Below are 24,355 nucleotides of genomic sequence, written 5' to 3'. Positions count from 1 at the left end.
TCTCGAGTGTGCCCCGGCATAGTGGTTGAAAAATACTGGTCTAAATAATACACATTAGCCTACATTACAGTCGTGAAAATATTTCCTACAACAAATTGTAAATTACATTTTAATGAGTGTTTCGGGGCAAAATACTCTCATTACGCTCAGTTAAAGGAGTAAGTTTGCATTTGTTATCATCTGCATCGTTATCTTTAATAAATGTATCAGTATGTTTCATTTGGTGCTTAGTTAAGTTTTGGTTAGATGAGCACGTGGAGGACGAGCATGCTCGTGCACACTGACTGTGCGTATGTATCATGTGTGCATGGTGGACGCACGAGCGTTTTATTCTAGAGAATGAGCTCAGAAAGTATGGCTGTGCTTTTCAACTTGATGAAGAGCAAAATGTACACACTGTAACCACAAGAGGGCAGAAACTCTCATGCTAATGAACTGTTCCTGGCTGTTTTAGCAGTGATGCACATTAAAATGTATTCTTTTCTGTGATCTCAAGTTACATTTACAATTCCAGATGGTTCAAATACTAAATAATACACTGTTAATGTTATATTTCCATAGAAGGAACTGTGAAGATTAGTAAACCAAACACTCTTTGATGTGCTAGAAGCAGATAGATTCGTCTTCTCCCCCCTGGCAACACAGTCTGGGCGTGCATGTTCAGCCTGTCCCTTTGGTAGGCTTTGACCTGAAATTCTGGACTCCTCAAAGAGTCAAATGACCTGAATGTGTGAGCATGCACAGTTTTCTGTCTCTCCATAGACTGGCCACCTGTCAAGGGTATATCTCGCCTTTCACTCGCTCAGCTGAGTTACATGCCAGTTTTTTACAGGATGAATCAGCTAATGGAAATATGCAACTTGTTAACAGCTATCAATTTTGATGCGTGCCCTTAATACAAAAACGTGACTCCTGGCTCATGTGTGCTGTGCTCACCGTGTATTTCGGTCCAGTATGGTTATGTAATTTGCAAATGAAAAAACTTGGAGCTCTAACAGTGACTGTGTTGTATCTTTATTTTGAAAAAAATACATTACAGGAATTTGTGCTTCATGAAAAAAATGTACAAAACTTTAAATGCTTGAATACTCCTTTCATTGCCTTTGTGGTTGGAACTGAGACACAATTTAAACAAATGCTGCACCACATCACCATCTTCTTCATTTTCTCCATTGACGTCTTCAGAAGAAGCAACAAACTTGTCTGCTGTGACAGAACAAAGTCTCTGTGGGTGACTCTTCCACTTTGACAAATAGACACAGATCTGAACTGATCAGCACAAATAAGCAGACAAAGAAACACGAGAAACAAGCTGTGATGATCAAAATGAGATCTTCAAGTAAATGCAGCAGAAACTATCATGTTTACTGCTCACAACACCGACACACAAAACAAGCAGAGCTGCTGCTTCATGTCAGAATGCTACAAGAAATATGAGATGAAAATGACGTTTTTCTCAGCCACACTTTTGTCCTTTAAATTGTGTTAGACAGTAATTACCATATTATTCAAAATACACCACAGCAACACTGAAACTAAAACACTGATTGTTGTTACATGTGTGGATCTTTATGTAACCAACATATTTCTTACATTAAGAAAATAAATTAAATTCCAAGTAGTTTAATTGAGCTATCCTAAATCCTAAATGTGCCATACTTATACAAAGTAAATGATCCTTTTTTCAAACGTGAACCATGTTAGTTTTCCTCTCTTTCTCCTCTACTGGTGAAAACCTGAGTCTGGAATGCAGTTTGTGAAGCATTCAGATCCAGTCATTGCTTTAATGTCAATGTCCTTATTCTCAGTTCAACCTTGCAAACTTTTCCATCCTTTCGGGCAGGAATAATCTCTTTACTGCACAGGATCTTAAGGGATGCTGAATTTCAGCAGTCTGTGACAAACAGGAGGTGTCCTGAACTCTATGTGATGCAGAAGAATCTGAGCAGGACTGGAGGTGTTAGGTGGAGGAAAAGTGTCAATCTGGGGAAAAATATGGCTTTCCTGTCAAAACGACAGGGCTGTTTTAGCTGCCAGGTAGGACGGGATCAGAGACGCGCCTTTGCATCTCCTGCATTTCTATGGAGTTTTCAAGGTTCTCGGGGAGGGAGGGGAAGCGCTGACTTCCACATAACAGTCCAGGAAGTTCTTGGGCATTGAAGCATGACATTTCAGGAGCAGCAAGGTCCACAGCGGGCAGATGTGGAGGGTCAGCTTCTGGTGACGTGGACATGGTGTCATCTGATGCCACTGTGAGATGGATGCCACTGGATAAGGAGTCTTTGGATTTGTTTGCTAAATCAGAGTCTGGACTCTGGAAAAGAAAAGAAAAAACAAAAAGCATAAATTCATGAAAAAACAAAGCAAATGATAAAATCATATATTTAATAGTGCAACCTTCCAGATTGTGTTTAAAATGAGTAAATTTTCATAACTTTTTTTTTTTTTTTATCAGAAATGAAGTATTGCATTGTAATTGATGTTTTCATCCAACCCTTCTGTATAATCTCAGAGTAAAATTTATCTTCAAGATTTCCAAAAACAGCAAAACAAAGTAAAGTTTGCAAAACAGATAAATGTCTTGTGTGTTATTCCTTCACAATCATCAAAATGATGAAATGGCCAATCACTCTTTTATTCTAAGAGTTAAGAAAAATGTTTGAATAATGATCAAATATATGGGGTTATGACAACATTCATATTTATTGTGTTTTCTTTTAAGTTTTATTCATTTTAAAAAATAATTTATGCTTAACTTGGTAAGAAGGGTGAGAAAAATAACACGTAGCCGTGAGTTGAGAAAAGAACATGCAGTTTACAGTATGTGTGTTAATTCAGTCCTTTCACCTGTAAAAGTGAGACTGTGTTGGTTATCTGTACTGGGGGGATGGTGTGGATTGTGGGTGCTCCTGTTCTGTACAGTGTGGAAGGGTGAGGGGGGTCAGGGCTGGGGGACACGTCGCTGTAGGCAGGGGGTACCGGAGCTATCTGCCTCTGGAGGAGCTGCAGGATCACATTGATGTCTGCAGTCATACGGGTCTCTAGCCTGGGCAGGATAAAAAGAAGCATCAGTACAGACCGTTTAAGACTTATTTCTTTTCTCTTTTCTTTGCCACAGTATGTCTCAATTTCATAGAGAATAAAAAGCAAACAAAAACATGAAGGAAATACACAAAGATTTTCCCATACTTTCAGGTTTGTAGAAAAGATGTAAGGCCCACATGCTATAAAGGGGTATAGCTCAGTGGTGGAGCATTTGACTGCAGATCAAGAGGTCTCTGGTTCAAATCCACGTACCCCCTCATCTTCTCTTTCTTTATCAGCAACATATAAGCTCTGTAATCATGTTTAATTTACCTGTTTAACTGGGACTGCAGCAGCTCCAGTCTGGACTCCAGCTCCCTGGACCGATCATTAACACAGACTGGAGGTGGAAAAGTGGTCCTGACTGTGGACGGTCTTCTCTGGTTCTCTGACATCTGACTGGCTCTGCGATTTGGCCAGTAGCCATATAAGCTCGACATGCTGATAGGGGCTGCTGCTGTGCAGTTGAAAAGATAAGACTTATCAGCTTAATATTTGTTTTCTGTTAGAGTACAAAAATTAGACAGTTATCATATTGTATCCATCCACTGAAAGTTTAGCTTTGGATGGTTTCATTTCTATTTCATATTAATGTTATTTCTGTTAAGATTGACATTTGAAAATGTTGATAAAAAAAAAAAAAATCTAAGTATAAAAGCTATCTGTTTAATTTCCCAACGTGGAGACAATTCAAGATTTTCACTAGCAGGAACGCACAATTAGTCTGGAAGGTTTTAGTGACTTTGCTAAATTGAATTGTGATCTGAAAACTGGAAATTTTCAAGACATTGTTATGAATTATAAGAAAACAAGGAGGTTTTAGACACTCTACCTGAGTACAGAGGACCTCCAAGGTCTAAAGACTGTCCAGTTCCAGTCGAGGGTCCACTGTGAGGAAGAAGGCTAACTACTGAAGGTGGGTAGTCTCTGGTGTCCCTGTGAGGGTAGAGCTCCCCCTTGTCTTGTTGCATGGGCTTTATTTCCTCATCACTAGACTGTGAACAGATGCTAGCACTGCTACAAAGATCTCCCCAATGAGATCCCGCTATATTACCATGGTGGTTGTTCATGATCGGACAGGACTGATCAGGGTAGGAGTCCTCTTGGTCCATCCCATCTGTGTATAGCAGAATCACAAGACAGTCAGTGCAAGATCACAGTACTACTGACACACATGTGAAGTTTTATTCTTCACCCACCTGGCCTATTCCGCCGACGAAGGGAGCTTCTCCGACGCCTGGTCAAACGGCAGCCACATTCAGAGTCCCTGCTCGGGCTTGGCGGGTTTTTTCTGTCTGCCTGATACAATTTAGTTTCAGTAATTCAAGAACTCAACATGTTTTTCTGAGATGAATCATGCTGTGTGCAGGAATTATGATCACAACAATCATGTTATGTTTTATTTCACCCTTAAGTAGCACTCACATCTCTTAAGTTGAAGGTTATCTCCAAATTGTGCCAGAACATATCAGCAAAGTCAGGATACATGTCCAGAACCTCCAGCAGATCATCTCTCAGGATCTTATGAAGATCACAGTAGGTCAAAGCCCTGACATCAGCACTGGATTTCCCTGGTCTCCCATACAGGCTGATGGGTTCACCGAAGATGTCATTTTTTCCTATATAAATCAAAAGTAAATAAATTCAACAAAAGAATAGTAATACTTAATCAAAAATAGTGTTTTTTGTGATAATGGACACTGTTCACAGTGAGAAAGATGGTGCATGAATCTAGTTTTTGACAGGAAAAAGGCAAAACTCTACAATAATGCTGATTTCCAAGCGTTTTACAGCTCAAAACAACTTAATGGTCGACACAAAAACTGCTGATGAATGTGACCAATGCAGCCTGGATCTGAGTGCTGGCCCTATTGATGATCAATGCCACTGTGGAATTGAAGTGGAGCTGTGCCCAAACACCTCTGGCAACATAACGCAGTGTGTGTGTCAGCATGATGTAAAAGCCAGCGTGAGCTGTGACTGAGGCTTTGAGGAAGAGAAACACGAAGCAGAAAGAAAACAAGGAGATACTAAAAGTAAGAAAAGTTAAAATACATAAAAATACACACAAAAAAGTTCACAAATATTTTCATTCAGAACTTGCATTAAAATTAGGTGATGATGAGCTGATTAATGTGTTGATATTCAAAATGCACTGCAGCTTACCTAATATAGCCACCACCACGTCATCTCTTAGGATCTCTATCGAACCTCTGGAAATGAAATATAGAGCAGTGAGAATGTCCCCGCTGTGGACAAGCGTGTCGCCCGGCGGAGCGTGGGTGGTCTTGAATCGCATGGCCAGAGCTCGTAGACAGCCTTTGTTGGCACCACGAAAAGCTTTGCAGTTTGTTAACAAGGAACGGTTCAAATGAAGGCAGATGTCAGCTTGCAGACACTCAGGGAAACCTTTTAAAACCTACAAGTAAACAGAAGGTACACAGTGACTTCATTTAGTTATCTGTGGTCTGTAGTTGTAAAACCAAATAAAGTAAATCTGGCAAAGTACTCAGAAAACAACTCAAGGTATGAAAGAAGAAAAGAAGCTGTGTGATCCATTCCAGCAGGACAGCAGCTTAGAGTGATTAGCAGCTTTATTACTGAATTGGCAGACTGTGGTGCTCTTTCCTGACTACGTCATTCTCTGATGCTTTTAGCAGTCCAAGTCAAAACCATGGTATGATGCAAATCAATACATCATTGCCAGAAAATGGGTCACTAACTATAGCAACTTCTGTGAAAACAGCATCTAAATAAAAAGGGGGCACTTCATCTGTAGTCCAGTGCTCTACCACTGCTTCATAATGAAAAACCCACTGGTGACAGCTTTTTGGGGAGATAAAGAATTGCAGGAATTAAACTATTCTAAATGTGGTTAAAGTGAAAGTTCACTGCTGGAAAACTGGGACACTGCTGCTGCAGAGAACATGGCAAATAAACCATGTAGGTCAAACACAGAATGTTAAAAGTAACACAATGAATAGATAATAGGAAGCACCACCAAGAGAGAAGCTGTTGAAATCAATACTGGTGAACAATATCACTTATCTTGTGTTTCTGATATACTTTATTCCAGAACTACTATCCGCTAACATATCCGCCACCCAAATCTGGATTTTCGGACTTCATAAACAAACAGCAGTGACAGAGAGAAACTATAACCCACTTGTATTGGGTGTAGGTTGTAAAAAATCTAAAATTTTTATCACAAAGGGGGTACCCAGAGTTGAACTGGGGACCTCTTGATCTGCAGTCAAATGCTCTGCCACTGAGCTATACCCCTGGCTCAACCAGCTCGTTTATGGGAACTAATCCTTGATGATTTTATCTTAGTCCCTGTGCATGGCTGGTACTGGGATAGACAAACAGTTCAGACCAATCAGAATATGCAAAAAAAGCTGTGAGAAACAATTTTAGAAAAGTGAGACACACTTTTTACTTCAAACTGGGTTCAACATTTTGAAGAAATGCACAGCATCACAACATCCACATTCTCTTGATGCATTTATCATGTGTCAACAAAATAGTTTCTGGCGTGAAACCCTAACATAAACAACTTGTTTATTTATCAGTTTATTAAAAGAGAAACTACATACTAATGAACATTTTTGGCAAAAGACATAATCATGCCAAATTATGGCTAAAAAGCTCATTTGCACCTATAGTCCCTTGGCAGGTAGAAAATAAAACTCTGAGCTAATGTAAGACTTACAGTCTAAATTACTTACAGCATTCATGTCTATGCCATTGGTGTAGGACCAGGCATGCTGAAAATACTCCTCCAGTCTTTGTCTCAGACCTCCAGGGATCTGGTGGAAACGGATGAACTCTTTGACCCGCAGCATCTGAGTGTGGTAACGTGCTGTGCCTGAATACAGTCTCTGAATGATGGCAGACACGTTCCCAAAGATACTGGCATACATGAGAGCTGCGTGGGACACAGGAAAAGAAACACTTGATTTTCTGGAGCCACAGTTAAAATGGTTAACACATAATTGCAATGGATTTAGTTCCATACGAGGAACCCTTGTTTCATATTATGTCTTTCACTTCGTTGCTTGTTCCTGTTGTGTCATCTACTGAAGTAACCCACTAGCATTCGCTCTGAATGGAAGTCTTTATAACACTACTTACAGCCAATGAGCATGACACAAATGGAGAAGATCTTCTCTGGGTTGGTGTTGGGTGAGACGTTGCCAAAGCCCACACTGGTCAGGCTGCTGAAGGTGAAGTACAAGGCTGTAACATACTTGTCCTTGATGGAGGGCCCTGAAGTTATGTCACTGTCATTGTAATGTTTACCAATCTGGTCAGCCAGGTTGTCCAGCCAACCAATCTTCATACCACCAATACGGGCAGAGCCAGTGCGCTCCACGTTACCAATGGCATACCAAATACAGGCCAGCCAGTGAGCGATGAGGGCAAACGTGCACATGAGGAGAAAAAGTACAGCAGCTCCGTATTCAGAGTAACGATCCAACTTCCTGGCCACTCGAACCAGTCGCAGAAGTCTGGCTGTCTTCAACAGTCCAATCAATGTGGTTTGAGTCTGAGGCTCTGTCTGCTAAAAGAGTAGATGTCGTTAGACAAAAGCACTGCTTGGAGTAGCTGTACAGCAGCATGTTCTTGACAATTATAACCCTTTAAATTCGCACCCTAGAAAAAAATGTGGAAAAAATCTTAAGTCTTTATTTGACACTTTAACAAAATGTAAAATAGTAATTTACAAAAATAATTTTATGTATACTTATTTTTTATTACCATGTGATTTGTTAAAATTATTGTAGTGCAAAAGGGATCCACCAGGGGGCAGAAGACAGTTTTTAGACAGTGTGCATCAGGGTTTTAAATCAAGTTTTTACCGTAAAGTGTTACAAAAAATCTTAACAGCATTAAAGATGTTATGGTGTTATGTATTTTGTATATAAGTCAAGATAAGTATTATGAACAATATAGTGGTGTGCCAACACACCTGCCTAGAGAAAGATTTATTTCTTTTTATAACCATAAAATGACATAAAGCTTATATTTTCAGATTGCAGAAATAAAAGTTGTTAAAATTATTGTAGTGCCAAAAAATAAAAAATAAAAACATTAAAAAAAAAAGCTCCCTCTTAAGGAGTGAGAGGAATGTTTCATTTCAAAACCCACTAATGATACTCCAAACCCACATTAAGAAGCAAAAAGTCTATCACTGATGGCATAAATACTAAGAAATGCTAAATTCATCTGTCCTTTTTTAATAAACCTCTAATACCCATCGTGTGCACTTCTTTCTCACCTCCTGGGACCCAGCGCGGAATATGAGGAGATCAAATGGGATTGCAGCAACTATATCAATAAGGAACCAGCCCTTGAAGTAATGCTGTGCGATGCGTCCAGGGTGGCTGACCACCTCGTCATTGTGATTGACATAAGTGGTCCTGAAGTTGATCAGGATGTCCACAATGAACATAACGTCAACCACAAGGTCCACTACATTGAGTGGGTTGCAGGTGTAACCACAAGATCTCCTCTGCTCTTCTTCCACTTCATTTAGAAGGAACGCGGCCGAGTATGGTGTGAAGATGGCTGTGTAGATGACCAGCAGCAGGATGACCCAGTCCCATACTGCTTTGAAGGGACTGTAGTGAAGGATGGTCCACTTGTGGATACGTGGGGCTTGTAGCTTGTATTCTGGCAGTACATCAGCACCAAGAGACAACACCTATGGAGCAGGGGGGGAGTACAGGACAGAATGTTGAAAGCAATGTAAAACATACAGTGGAATCAGTTAATGTGATGAATTATATCGTCTTATTGTGTAATTTTGTCACATGCACAAAGCTGTAAATTAAGGCAGGTTATGCAGTGTTTTAGAGGCTGACAAAACTGGGCTTAAAATAAAACTAAACTGACAAAAAGTAATATAAAGTGGGCATAATGAATTACAGGACCAAAATGTTGCCTTAGAGAATCAAAACAGCAGTAAAGAATGGATCACTCTGAAACAAAACTCAACACTTTACAATAGAAGCCTTGCAGCTAAATCTAATCAAGATGCAGGAAGCAGAAACATGTGCATGAACATCCCATGCTAAATCCTTCAATTCAAGTCCAATATCTTTATGTCTTTCTATAAAATCTCAATTTAAGATAATAACACAAACAAACTGTCTCACTTTGCTGTGCAAAATGATTAAATATAAAAAAGCATCATATGTTAATGCAGGTTTATTTTTTGACTCTCACTTAAACAACTGATGTTTACAGTACTGTGCCAGGGTTAACTTACCCTTTCTGAAAAACAGAAGCACAAAAACGTAGGTAGGACAAAGTGTCACCCAACGACAGTATCTCTGTACCCACACTGTTTCTCATTGTGACACATTGTACTGTCGGTTTGGGAGAACGTTAAGTTCTTGTTTTTTAAATGGTGAAAAAGAACAAAATGCTCATTGAACATCAACAAGCCATTATGAGTGATTTGTAAAGTGCACTTAACAGGCAGACAGACAAGAAACATTAATCTAACATACGCTGAGTAGTCAGCAAGAGGTAAGAGCCCACTAACCGGAACAACAATAAGATTCTCCATGTCCAGGTTCACATCCTGGTGTCGACCACAGCAGCAGATGCTCTGAAGGCCCACCAGCCTGCTGTGCACTGACCATCTCCTGTCCTGCATGACTCTAAGGTTCTTCCTGATTTTCACAAACACCACAATCCGTTGAAAATATCCAGTGTCACAATATCTCTCGTAGCGCCCTCTTTTCAACATTGTCTGCCTCTTCACCTGCCTCTGTTTACCATGTGACCCCACCCCCTTTTTTTGTCTGGCCCACGTGATACCTCCTGTTAGTTTTGTGGTCAATGGCAGACAAGGGTAAATGGTGGCATCGACTGGGGACCATGTAGTGATTTTGGTTCATTTATGTTAACAACAAGGTCAGAAAGCTGTTTGGCCAAATTGTCATTGCAGATTCAAACATGCTACTTTTGTATCTTTTTAATGCACTGTTTGCTCTTGTAGTCATTTGAAAATGATAATACCGCCAAAAAAAAAAAAAAAAAACCATTAAAAAAAAAAAAAAGCTCCCTCTGCCAGTTTAAATAAGAACAGTCTCAAATATAGTAAAGAAAATTCTTTCACAAGGACAAGTGAATGTAAAAAGTCACTAAAAATGTACCTGGCCATATTTGGAAGAAAAAAGTTACCAGGGGAAAAAGTCAGTACCCTTACAAGGAATAGGCAGGCAATTACTACTGAGGGATCTTGGCTCATGATCCTGTGGTTTAGAAATCTTATAAGAAAATCTGAAAACTCTTGGTACTCCAACAGGGCTGAATAGATGTGAAGAACCGGCACAGTCACAGCAGTGGAAACAAGCGAGGGAAAGTTCACTCATCCAAGAAATTTTATGATACTGATGTGGTCCATCACTGTTTAATAATAACAACTACATGCCAGACAGCAACAATCATCTCTAGTTTGCATGCAAGTGCAACATTTTCCCAGAAACATATTATGTATTATTACGTTTCCCATGTTTTACATTGAAAATGTTGCAGCAAAAAGAAAGATACTGGAAGCTTGAAAGAATTGTTCAGAAAAACATAACGGAAAGAAAATCCAACCTCCACAAAATCACAGCGGTTTAATGTAAATTATTCCAAATATAACATTAAAAATCACAACTAAGAGTTCTTATAAAGCAAACCTATTATTTATGAAGGTTTAAGTGTAGATTTAATCTGTATAAGTTTCATGCCAACCTTGAATGCCTGCATACACTGTAAAAACACAAACAAACAAAATATATGTCTGTAAAAGCTCTTAGCAAAGCTAAAATAGGACCGAGATGGCGATGAAGTGAATGAGCTTTATCAACTGTATTTGCAAGATATTTGCAAACCAGGATGGGGTAAAACAGCATCACCATAACCTAAATAAAGAGGCTGCTTGTTCACCCATGGAGCTTCACTTAGTAATGAAGGAGGCTGAAGGGATGGGAAGAGGGCTAAAGAAAAGTAAAAACCATAAAAGGGGAACATGGTAGCAACTAAAAGGAGTATGAAGTGAGATTTAAAAAAAAGAGAGAGAGATGGAAGTGAACAGCAGGGAGCAAGAAAAGCCAAGTGAAAGCTAAAGTACTTACAGGCTGAAGTTTATGCTTGAAGCTCATGATGACACACACCACAGCAAAAAATAGGAAAAATCTAAGAGTAAGAGAAAGAAAACCAGGGAGCAAACAATCTCTCCCCATCGATGTAACTCTTCCTCCCTTGTGTTCCCTTCTTCTTTCTGCCCATGGCCCTGCCCTCACCCTGGGATCTTCTCACAAACACATAAAAATGATCCACTGCCTTAATGAATGACTATATATTACTCCTCCACTGGGGTTTTACGACCAAAACCTGCACTTAAACTTAGAATAATTCCTTTTAACCTTTTAACATTGACTTTTCATACATGCAGCCAGTTTTTTGATCAGCTGGAGAAATAATTATGCAAAAATGTACGTGTGTCTTTACATGATTTGTGTTTGCATTATATCAACATGTTTAAAGAAGACATAAAAGAAGCAAATGGATGTTCAAACCTAAAAACTATGAGGAAAAACCCACTGACTCCTACACAGTTTGTCTTTACTAAACATAACAACTATAGGTAGCAGAATTAAACTGGAACAAAATAAATAAATGATCTTGTTCTATTTGGTGACTATAGACGTGTGTACGGACCATAGACTGTATATAAGGTACGGACACATTTATATATAAAACAATTTCAAAACCAAAACGCCGTTCAACTCAAATACAGATTTCTTTATTTATTTCTGCTGTAAGCTCATTCACAGCCAGGGGGCACCACATAAACACACTTTCAATTACCTCATTACTTGTTACAGTGAGCAGTGGTTTTTCTACTCTCTATCTTTGTCAAGCTACAGTTGAGTCAATCCCACTGTGTGCTTTACACAGGCTAATCAATATGAGCAAAGATCAATGACAACCTTCATTTCTCTCTTTTGTAAGGTGACCAATCGAAATCCAATTAAAAAGAAGAGATAAAGAAACTTTTTTTCAATACCAGAACAAAACTATCCAAATAAAGAAAACCAGGCTCATAAAATCTGATTAAAGTTAACAAGTTCATAACACTGATCTCTAGAAAACTCAGTTTTATTAACTGACCACAGTTATTTGTCACATGGCAGAAGCAATAATTCCTTCGACTTGAGCCTAACATGCAGAATTATCTGAGAAATGATATCTCTACAAGAAAATGAATCCATACGAACAAGAGAAAACTCAAACTGGCACCAAAATGAAGAAAGCTTTAGGGGGAGTGCAATGTGATTTAGTAGGACAGATGTAGACGCTGCCCTCCATTTCCATTAGCTGCAGAGGCCAAGGTCATTGGCAGAATCAAGCCAACGAAAGCCGCTCGATAGGCTCACAGCGGCTGTCCTTTTCCCTCGCTTTCATAACTACATCTCACCAGGACCCCTGTACACTCCCACAGACAGCTTCACATACAGCCTGTGATCCCCACATACATCCACACATTCGCCACATGCAGCCACACATTCTCAGCAGCAACCCATCCTCTCTGTACTGGCAGATAATATGCAGCAGACACAATGCCTTTTACGTGTTATTGGATAAGTATACAAATCTAATCAAAAATCCTTCTTTGGGGAGTTTATACCAAATAACTAAGGCAACTGGTATATTAGTAAACAGTAAATAAATGTTTCTAACCAATATTCTGGAAGTTGGAGAGAAAAAAAAGACCTATAAGCATTGTGACTGATTTATCATCACTGTTTGGGAACATTTTCACAAAATATACAATTTTTTATTGCATTTTCTCTTGGATGTTTGATTTTTGCCTTGAACTGCATTGTCAAAATTGATCCGCTCAACAGAGGATCTTTGCTGATGTTGTTCTTAGGATCTTTTGGAGTCGCTTTACCAGTTGTTACTATTTTTGTTATCAGCAGTGAGTTCAAAATCCTGCATTTCTGAGAGTATAGGGGAGCATGAGTGCCACAGAACTGGCAATTTGCACACCAGGAAAGGCTACGTCAATGCAGAAGGGCATTCACAGGTGTCAGAGCAAAATATGCTTTCATACAGACAATATCGCAAAAGATCTTGCATATTTCAGCAAGCTACTGCTAAATAGTGGACAGAATTATAAAATGAAAAATGCAGGCAAGATCGAGCTCTGTTAGACAGCTAGAACCATGCACTGTATCAGGCCAAAACGTACATACCATTGCTAAAAGAAGAGGAGATGCAACAGTCATCATATCATGTGAAAAAGAACAAATATTTTACTTATTATGGCATTGTTGAAAAAAATAGTCTCTATGAGGTCTTAGATTTCGATAAAGACCTGAATTCAACGCTTTGGGGAGACCCTAACTATCCATTACGTATGCCAACTAAACATTGGTATCATGAATAAGATGGTGTGTGGTCTGTCAACAAAAGGCTAGTTGCAGATAGCTATAAAGGCTGTGTTTTATCTTCCAATAGAAACATAAGAAGAAATAAATCAAATCTTACTGATAGTTACACAAACACTTGCTGTTATACAAAAACAAAGGAAGGTTCGCTTTGTATCCAGACGTGCTCATGACATCAGCAAAATTATGATAACAAGGTGACTGTTCTGCCAGGCCTTTAAGGAAGACTTCTGTTTGTACAGTCAGTTTTTCCAGTGCCATGTTGCCTCCACATTGTGCACTGAGTCACAGCCAGCTTTTAGTATCACAGTTGCTCCCAGTGTGAAGAAGTGAGATCTCACTACCATCACAGCATCAGCATTCAGTAAAAAATAAGAAGTCAATATAGTAAATGAAGGACAAAAACAGCATGGAAATTTGGGTTAATCTATGATAAGCAGATACACCGTGGGAGGCTGTGCAAGGAAATTGCAGATTTGAAACAGGAAAGCATTGAAAGTCATCACAAATGAGTGAAATGAAAGATAATCTGCTTTGGAAAGATGGATCCAGACCAGGAAGCAAACTTAACCGAGGTTAACACAGCTAATTAAGTAGTTTAATTTAGTAGTGTTTACATAGTGTGATTAGAGGTTTTCATGTCAGACAAGTCTCTCTCTCTCTCTCTCTCTCTCTCTCACACACACACACACACACACACACACACACACACACACACACACACACACACACACACACACACACACACACACACACACTGTCACTGTAAAACACAGATATTTTTTCAAGTTGAAGCTGATTTAACTAGATATGTGAATGAGTGAATGACTTCTTTAGATCTTAAACACAGAAATACAATGTTTTGGATATTTAAATGAATTGAATTAATATCTCCAAGATAATTAAAAGAAACAATTTTATGTAAAATGCAACCTTTAACACAATAGAGGTGACCTCATTGTGATGTTACAGTATCCACATCTCCAGCCAAAGCGATGAATGTGAAAAAGACTACATTTATATTAACATTAAATGACAAAACAGCTGGGTTGATATGACATACTCATGAACTCATAGTACTTAACCAATGGCAATTTATAAGACAAACCACTCTGTGCATGCTATTCTGGTCTCTGTGAGACATTTTAAAACCATCAAAGTTACAGCAAGTTTCAAAATCAATTAGCTATTTAGTTGCAAAATCTGATAGAATTTGTGTTTTATTATTCTAACAAAGATGCAAAATGACATATTTCAAACACAAATGCTGTGAAATTCCAGGAATATCATGAAAGCTTCAGCTGATCTGGAAGATATAAATCTGCCACAGTTGGACTGGACTTATCATGTTGAAATTCTAGTTTAAGACTTTTAATTTTCCTTTGTAGACCCTCCTCTGCTGTTGGATGGAGTGCTGAACTGTGCATGGAGACCCCATGAAGGGATGACAGGTGGCTGACAAGTTTGGTTCTGCTGCGGGTGCCACATAAGTCACACCTCAGGTGAGATTATTTTTTCACACTTTCACTCTGAAGCTGTGGGTGTCTTTAAGCATCTTCAATGAGCATGCCATTTATAGACACCTATGTCTAAACTCTCCGTGCAAAGACAATGAATGTTTGTGTAAAGAGCTCAAGCGCCATAATGCCTTATAATTTAAGCTTATCAAGCCACATGGAGCGAGGGAAGATATGAGCATCTGAAAAGCAGTTAGCAGTTCAGACAACAGTTCAAGGAGTGCTAACAATGCAGAGACTCTGTATAAAAACAGATTTAGGATATCAAGGATGGCCATATTTAGTGAAGTGCAAACACAGATTAATTTTATCAGCTCTCTTTAGGATAGTAAAAGATATCTTACCTGTGTGACATGAGTAACCTTCTCTGTGACGTTCTGGGTTCGGTCTTTAACCTTGCTGGGTGCGATGATTTCAATCTCTGTGGGTGAAGGAGGTCTCATCCGGTCAGAGCCAAATGTGAGGGTGACCTGAGGGATGCGGCCGATGGTTCTATGTCTCATAAGGTCTGAGTCAGAGGTGGAGTTCAGACCGCATGGCTTCAGATCTAGAATAAGAAGGGCAATGGTAGCAGTCACAGAAAAAAGTGTGAATTTAAACATAAATGAGATTAAAAACAACAAACTGATAAAAAAAAATTATCACATTTGATAATCGCATAAAGCTGTTCTTACTTTAAGATATTTTGATAAATATTTTTATAATACATATATGCACTGAGGATGAATATCAAATCAAATGAGGTCAGATCACTGTGTGTCTTGAAGGCAAATATGGGCATACAGACATGATGAAAGTAAAGAAAAACAAGTATTAGAGTCCAGACTGTGACTCAATCTTGAATCCTGTATAACAAAAACAGAGCATTCAAAATAATATTTCCCCTGAGAGAAGAGGGAGACAGATGTGCAGTGATGTGCAGTGTTAGTGCAAGTGCACCATAAACCCTTCACACATACACATACATGAACATATTTGGTTTATACGTCTCATTGGAGAATCTCCATTGACTGTGCAGTAACTATCCTCCAACCATAACATCTACTCATCCTAAACGAATGCATAACTCAAACCCTTAACCAAAACCTAACGATATACCTGATCCTAAAACAAAGTCTTCACCCTCAGAAATCACTTTGTATGAGTGGGATTAAAACAATGGAGCCGATGCTTACAGGAAGACCTCATAGGTTGATGTTCAGGCAGGTTTGGTCCTCAGTATTATTGTAAAAACAACTAGTACTCAAACACAAACTGTCAGAACAAGCATCAGACAGCAACATTTGGTCTGAGGGATGATCTTGATTTCAGATCTCCATCTGTCCATATGGCTTTTATGTTTATTTCCTTTGCCTAAAGTGTAATAACAAGATAATAATAATAATAATAATAATAATAATAATAAACTCCAAGGTCTCCCAATACAGAAAATGATGTAGATTTTATCTTTAAAATCTTTTTACTGGGTTGATCTTGCAGTGCCAGTAGTTTTTAAAGAACAAATAACCAGTTTGTTTGCATGAAACTCCCCACAGCTTGAAATGAAAATGTTGTTTTTGACATTAATTTGGCTTTTTAAGGAGGAAATGTGGCAACTATACAAAATATTATTTTTAGCAGTTTAATGTTTTAATCATAATTTAATTTTTCAGACACTCACTGCTGTTACTTCGGGGGTCTCCAGGTCGACTGTTCCATTCTGCCTTCATGCCATCAATGTCATCCAGTGATGAAGCACGTCTAAGGCTGCGGACACTGTCCCTGGAGCAGCTTCGAGGTAATGTCCCCCTGGTAAAGGCTATGCTGGGGTCAAGCCGATCTGTCAGTAGGGACCGTCGTTTAGCAGAGGACTGGGCTGCCGTCGGGGGAGGATCCATATCCTGCTCTATCAGAGCCTCTGTCTCAGATTGCATGCAACTCTCCTTCGAAGGGATTCGAAACTCTTTCAAAGGCACTTCCTCACTGTTTGGCTGTAACAGAGAATAATCATCATGTAGGAGGTCACGTGTCTGCAGTTATATGTTTCATACACTGAATACTGATCATTTGCACACAGGACACACACCATTAGTTGTTTTGTATTTTGCCTTGTAAATATTTTGTAAATGGATACTTCATGGAGATGAGGCTAAAACAGAGAGGAATGTCACAATCGTGCCAGCATGTAAATTTGTCTGAACCATAAAAGTTCTAGTGTCATGTATGGATACTGTCAGGAAGTTGCTTCACATAAGGTGTAATCCATCAGAGCAACAGAAATCTAAACAGAAATGAAGGGAGATTTAGAGAAAAGAAAGATATACATTGGTTTTTTTTTCCTTCTTTCTTTCAGGCAGTGCCTTCTGAATCACAGCTTTTTCAGGCAATACAGTCTTAATTGTTGTAATTATTTATAAATTAAAAAAAAGCAACAACAAAAGTTTTCAAATAAGGTGGATCCTAAATATTTTTGGTACTTTTCACTCATAATTTAACAGCAATAAAACAAGTATCAGGGTAAAGATGAGATTCATTTTACAGCAGCAGAAAGCAAGATTCAAGCATGAAAGTGAAGTGCGAATGATGATTTCCTGTGTGGCGCCATGTCACAACATCTCACCTGAAGGTAATCTACCACCACCCCCTCAAACTGATCTTTGGAGAGTGACGGCCGTCGCATGGAGCGCAGCACTGGCAGTCTCATCTTCAGCCTGCGATTCTGACCTAAAGCAAGGCAAGTTTTTTGTATAGTCAAATCTAAAATGATACATAAAACATTAAAACATTTCAGAGGGGTGCAGAGGAAACATTGAAAAAAACATTAAACACAAACAAAAAATTTAAAAAAAGAAATCAAATAAAGACAGTAAAAGCTAAAATATGATGAAATTCAAGAAACAGTTGTTTTAATGAAACAGAAAAGTTTTAACCCTGATTTAAAAGCAGCTGAGAGTTTCATTAGACCTGCAGTTTTCTGGGAGTTTATTCTGTACAAGAGAATCATAAAAACTGAAAATTGTCTCTCCAAGTTTAGTTCTGACTTTCTGAATAGAAAACTGAATTTGACCTGGATGACCTGAGGGATCTGGTTGGTTCATAATGAACCAGAAGCTAGCTTCACAACTGTCTCGATGTGATGCTGAACTCAGGTCCATGATTGTGCCCAGATTTCTGGTTTGGTTGCAACATCATCATGACATCAATCAAAGTATTGATTTTCAATATTTCTGCCATGACTAAGAACTGTTATTTCAGCTTATTTTCACCTGAAATAAGTTCTGGCACACCAAAAATGAAATTTAACTTGTGTCTGGAGTATAAACTCCTGGTGGTATGGTTACATATGTAAATTTGTATTTCACTGAAATCATTATTGAAACAAGTTAAGTGGTTTTTCATAGTTTGAGTAAATGGGAGCATGTATCGGTTAAACAGCAGTGGCCCCATGATAGAGCCTTGGAGAACTCCACAGGCTATGTTAGTTCATTCAACAGGAGACTTTGCATTCAGCTCAGTAGTTGTAAAACGTTAGAAACAGATCTACTTGAATTTAATTCAAAGATATCTGCTACTAAATATTCAACTGTTACCATTTTTTGGTTGGTAAGTAAGCTTCCTCTTATAAACATATATAAAATGTTTGCTGAATCAGTTTATCTTTATTTTTCTCTGTTCTGGTCATGATAACATACAATTGCATGCTCATGCTGTCTTCTTCTAATAATGTGTAGAATATGGTTTGAAGTCGAGGCAAGTTGTTGAGAAAACAGCAAAACACAATTCATACTGTTAAAAAAAAACAACAAAATACTGAGCTTGTATAAATATGGGAGTGTGAGGGAACTTTACAGTAAAGCCATCCTTGGGTGACTCTATGCCTGAGGCCTGACTTCTTCAGATTTGGATCAATGAGCTCTTGGAAGTCAAGGATGAACATGATGACAACTCCTTCTTCGTTTTTAACAGGCACAATATCCACACGGCATGGTCGGCAGGTCCCTGTGGACAGAAGAACAGTGACATAAAAACCAGGGGGTACCTGGATTTGAACCAGGGACCTCTTGATCTGCAGTCAAATGCTCTACCCCTGAGCTACACCCCCACTGCTGAATGTACATATTGATGATATAACAGGGTTGGGAACTGAGATGACAAAGAACTAAATAAATGTTTCTATCAGATCAAACTTCTTTTCAGTCAGCATTGTCTAAATATAGAAGTGGGAGAAAAGGTAGATGAATGCACACCGGACCATGCATGCACACACAGGTTGCCTGCATGAGGCCCTTTTCAACAGCTCAGACAGATTTAGTCTGGAGGTTAGACTTGTTCTGAAACGCATTGCTTTTGCTTATTCGCACATTTCTGTGCTTGTTCAGCCTGGAAGCACAGTTGGAAGCAGCGGACAAAACAAATAGATGCTTAGTGGATTTGATCTGGCGCTCTGATCGCATTTCCATGACAACACCACAGTAGACTGCACATGTCACGCCCAAATGCTTCAAGTGTGTGTATGTGAGTGAGTGACAATGCTGAATGCATATGAGTTTATATTCTGTGACATTTCTGAACATGACCTCTTTGTTTTGACTCCATCATGACTTTCAGGGCCGTTGTTCAGTGACAGATAAAAGCATCTCATTGTTCTACTTCACTGCTTGCGGGTGAAAAAGATCAGGTATTGTAAAACAGACCTCTGCTGAAATAATTAAACAATTCATAGCAAAGATTATGAGCTTCAAATAAACATTCATTAAATATAAAGCCTGAATTTTAATCATGCTGACTTGTTTGCTTTCATTTAGTTTCCTCAACTTAGATCATTTTTCTGAAACGATAAGACTGGTAAAATATTACAGATGTAATGAGAATCACGCTCGAATCTATGATGGGCAAAAAGATTAATATAATGTCAATATGGTTTAACAGAAGAGATGAAGGAAGTGTGCATCAGCAATAGCAGATTTTAAAAAGTGATGAAGAATATCATGTTGAGTCTTCCTCCCTCGTCTCAGGTTGGTGATTAAGAACCAAGAACATGCTACATTATTTCAAAGCCTGATTATAAAACCGGATATGGACACGGATTGATTTTCAGACTCATGGAGAGCCTTGACGTGATCTGAAAAACATGGTGGGAGTTTATGTGAACCAAGACTGAAATATTTGCCTCCATTTGAGTCTTTTTCAAGTTTACAAGTTTTGTTCCAAAGTAAGAAAATCATAATAATCTGGTAGATTCTAATTCTTTATACTATGGATAGTTTTTAACTAAATGGTTGCTATGCTTCCAGCAATTACTGTAAGTACAAAAAAGCTTTGAAGTGACAAAACCAAACAAAGAAATTTCAAAATGACTGACTGTTTAAAATCATTTCTTTGAATAAGATCCACACATAATAGAGGACCACATGGAGGAATGTGGTCACTGTTTCCATGACAAACTCTCCAGAAGGCCAGGTTTTTCAGTTTGCCAGAAGGCTTTTTCCCAGCCTCACTGACGCTTTGATTATTTCCTTCCCTCCCTCTTATGTTTCATTATCTTCCCCCTTTTCTTCCATAGAGCCTCACCTTCCTTAGAGTAGTAAAGGATCTCCACCTTGCGCTCCTCAGAGCCAAGCAGGGCTTGAGCCAGCTGGGCCAGTGCACTCTTCATGGTGCCGGGACCAACTAAGAACTGGCAGGTGCAGGGCTGTTGCATGATCTCTGCCCTGGTGAAACCAAACATCTGGCAAAAGCCTTCATTGCAGTAGATGATACCACAATTCTTCATCTGGGCATTGGCAATTATAAACTTCCGATCTGAAAGGTAGCAGAAGATAGTGTCAAGTGACATCTTAAATAGGGGACCAGTGCAGTGAGAAGGACCTGAAAGGAGGTAATGACAGAAACTATTAAGCCTAATAATGCATTAATAACCAACTATTTTTGTTTCAAGGTAAACATATAATAAGATTGAATTTCTAGTGTTTATAATGTAACAACAGTACCTATATACTGGTATATAGTGCTGTATTTGCCCTGTGTATATACTAAGCTTTAGTGCAAACAGTACTTTATCCAGTGAGAGCTCCCATTTTAATTATTCCTCCTCCTCATCACTTGACAGTAAGCTGAAGTGAAGCTAATGAAGACAATATTTCCATGGTGGTAATGTTATTAGCTGCACAGTTTATCCCAAAGAGATTGAGGAGCAGGTGGGCACTTCAATAAAAAAAAAAAAACCTCCACTGTGTCACACTCTCTCTCAGGTAACATGTCTGAACTTACAGCCTGTTGAAGTCAGCAAGCCTTAACCTGGTTGTATATTCACTTAACCACAAAATATTTGTCTGTTTGTTTATGTTTGTGTCAGTTTATCTGTATCAGTACAATCCCTTTTCTTTTTGTATCTTATCTATTTTTTATTTTATTTTTTTTTTTAGTTATGTCATATTCTTAACCGCTTCGTCCAATTAAGGGTTGCGGAAAAGCTGGAGCCTATTCCAGCCATCATTGGGCTAGAGGCAGTATACATCCTGGAAAGGTCGGCAGTCCATCACAGATGAAGACAAAGACATTGTGTTTAAATTAAGCAGTTAGTTAATTATCTGCAATCTTTATGTTGTTTATTGTAGTTCCTCGTTGTATATGACATGTCATATTTTGTTTCTATAAAATCTGTTTCACATGGATTTTAAAAAAATGCCCACATGAATTTGTAGGAAAACATATGTATTACATAAACTCATTATAAACTTTTAAAAAAATAATTTCACAAGTTAAATGGAAAATAAAAAGCTTTCTAATGTGAAAGCATGAGCACACCTAACTTTTTGATGAGCATAAAATTTTTTTTTTTTTGTTTTTTTTGTTTTTTGTGACATAAAGAAAATGTTTCTACAAGCTGGCTTCATTGTACAATGTTGTGTAAGGTAATATGACCATAAACAGACTTACATATCTTACATATGATGTTTCTGACATGAAGCACTTTTTAGGGAGTAATGATCATGGTAAAAAAAACAAAAAAAAAACAACTGTTATTGAAATTTATTTTGGTTTTACAGAGTTGATGAACTGAAACTATGTCAACTAAAAAATATATTTAAATGGTCATGCTTGGATGCAATATTGTATTCTTAGCAGCAAATGATACTTGTGGGGTCAAACATTACCATCAAGAATGTCAGAGATAGTCTGTTTGCACTAAAAAAACAAACAAAAAAAAAACACTGTTATTTCACTTTGACATGCTTCCTTTTTCTTATTATTGATGGTTGCAATGTACATGGTACCAGCATCAGCTGTGAGGCCAAAAATGCTTTACAAAAGTGAACTGGGGGAGTTTCATTGGAAGGCTGCTAATGGAGGAGCTCAGTGAGCAGAAAAGTACATATATACCCTCTGTATCGTCAAACTGTCCCTTTTATCATGCTATGGAGGAAGTGGGTTGCACAGCTGTTTGCTGAAAGCAGAGGGACTCTTGTCTTGGTCCTTGTCTTTAAAGTAAATGGTTGAGCTACTCTCGTGGAAAGCACATCCTGTCCCAAGTCATTATCAGGGGCTCAGAGCGAAAACACTGATCGTCACACTGTTGCTAAGCAGCCCCACTGTAGCACGTGCACTCACCTGTTCGTGCACGTGGCTGCGCATGCACATCATGCACACATGTAGGGACGCTGTAAAGGCATTATATAAGAGATCCTTACTCAAAAGGAGGGTCGAAGATTCAAACATTGTCATCAAACTCAGACCTGATCTGACAAATGCTGTCAGCTCTCCATGTTTTGACAGTATCTAATCAGGACAGCAGGGTTATTTTCAGTCTTACACATCCAGAAAGCAGTGTGAGTGACTGAGAACAAAAACTAAGTGGGAGAGAAGTTCTATATATCATTAAATATATGAGGAAATTGGTTTTTACAGTGTTTTAATTGCGAAATTTAACAGTAAAGACTCAAAAGATGTAAATTAGAACATATTATTTATAGGTTTTAGGTAAAGGATAGAAGAAGAAATCAAGGTCAGAAGTAACCATCATATGCAACCTCCTGTTTTATCAAAAGTCTGGTTGCAGGATAATAACATTTATGAATGTGTATGGTCTCCTTTTGCAGCCTGTGGATCATGTTAACTAATGGAACAAAGGCAAAAGGTGAGCACCCACAAACAAGCACACGCGGAGATGCAATAACCAGAAAGTATAACAGGAGCAAAAAGGAGTTTCAGCATCACGGGAACAGATATTTTCATGTATGACATACTAACAGCCTGGCTGCTTCCTGTCACATAACACATAAAAAAGATAACTACAATAAAAGAGGCATAATATCAAACTAACAAGGTTTTAACCACATTAACAGGCTTGTGTTGTTTGTTGTTGTGTTGTTGTTTTTTTACCCTTTTGTTTTTAGTCCTGCTGTTTATGTTTGCACTGATTGTTTCGTTTGTTTGTTTTAATAAAAGAGGGAAAACTAGTTCTTTCTCTGGAGATTTTTTTAATTACTAATAAAAGCATCTATATGATGGACCAACAGAAAAAAACATGTCTAAACAAGCATATTTGGGTTTCTGCACCTTGTTTAAAAGTATAAAAATATTAAATAAAATAAATCATTATTAAAGCTATATATAATATATGCTCTTTACAGGATTTAGTTAAATCTTTAAAACCATTCGGCCACACATTAAATACAAGCCGTGTGTTTAAAGTTAGTTCATTTCATTGGTACTTACTTTGCTCGTCGAATTTCCTGATGATTGTGTCCAAGTAGGTGTTCTGGAGCGCAACATGACCGCGTCTCACAGGCATTTTGGCGCTGAGAGACGATACTTCCCCGACACATGAACCTCACCGGTTTCAAGTAAACACTAAATTAGACAAAAACATACGATTTTGAAGTGTCACCAGACAGGAGAGTAACCTAAATGGACTTGGAAGACGACGGCAAGACAAAAACAAACAAACAAAAATAAAACCTTTTCGAGCTACGGCTGATGGTGAGGTGTAGGGATGAAGCCTGAAGAAGGATGGAGAGGAAAACTGGTTGCCGGGGTGATGGCAGATGCAGGATGTTGCACGGGGATAAGAAGGTGGAAAAAAAAGTATTCTAGGATAATTTAAAGAAATAATAATAATAATAATACGTCCCTTTCTCAATTGCGCAAATATCTGCGACCCTTCAGTTAGACAGCTGTTGTGCAGGAAAGTTGAGAGGAAAGGCTGTAACGCGCAGGATCTGCCAGTTTGTTTTATAATCGCAAAATTCTCCCTCAAGTTTGGACACGATTAGCGATAAGGACGGCAGAGAAGAAGCTCCTATTTGCCAGAAT

General features: G+C 38.5%; 1 protein-coding gene across 1 annotated transcript; it reads right to left on the bottom strand.

The window, feature by feature from the left end:
- Positions 1-1,989: 1,989 nt before the first annotated feature.
- On the bottom strand, positions 1,990-23,834 carry kcnh6a (potassium voltage-gated channel, subfamily H (eag-related), member 6a; the record flags this gene model as incomplete). Its single annotated transcript, XM_079252408.1, has 16 exons — positions 1,990-2,314; positions 2,848-3,046; positions 3,358-3,541; positions 3,917-4,201; positions 4,284-4,383; positions 4,510-4,703; positions 5,251-5,503; positions 6,813-7,012; positions 7,219-7,645; positions 8,366-8,791; positions 15,406-15,608; positions 16,722-17,031; positions 17,661-17,764; positions 18,890-19,039; positions 20,612-20,842; positions 23,759-23,834. 16 exons carry the CDS (start codon positions 23,832-23,834, stop codon positions 2,027-2,029), a joined length of 3,630 nt encoding a protein of 1,209 aa, XP_079108534.1. The 3' UTR covers positions 1,990-2,026.
- Between the last annotated feature and the right edge of the window lie 521 nt (positions 23,835-24,355).

Source organism: Telmatherina bonti, assembly GCF_933228915.1.
Source record: "Telmatherina bonti genome assembly, chromosome: 14".
NCBI classification, from domain to species: Eukaryota; Metazoa; Chordata; class Actinopteri; order Atheriniformes; family Telmatherinidae; genus Telmatherina; species Telmatherina bonti.
Note: the sequence above shows the minus strand (reverse complement) of the source record. Positions and strands in the feature narration are given on the sequence as shown.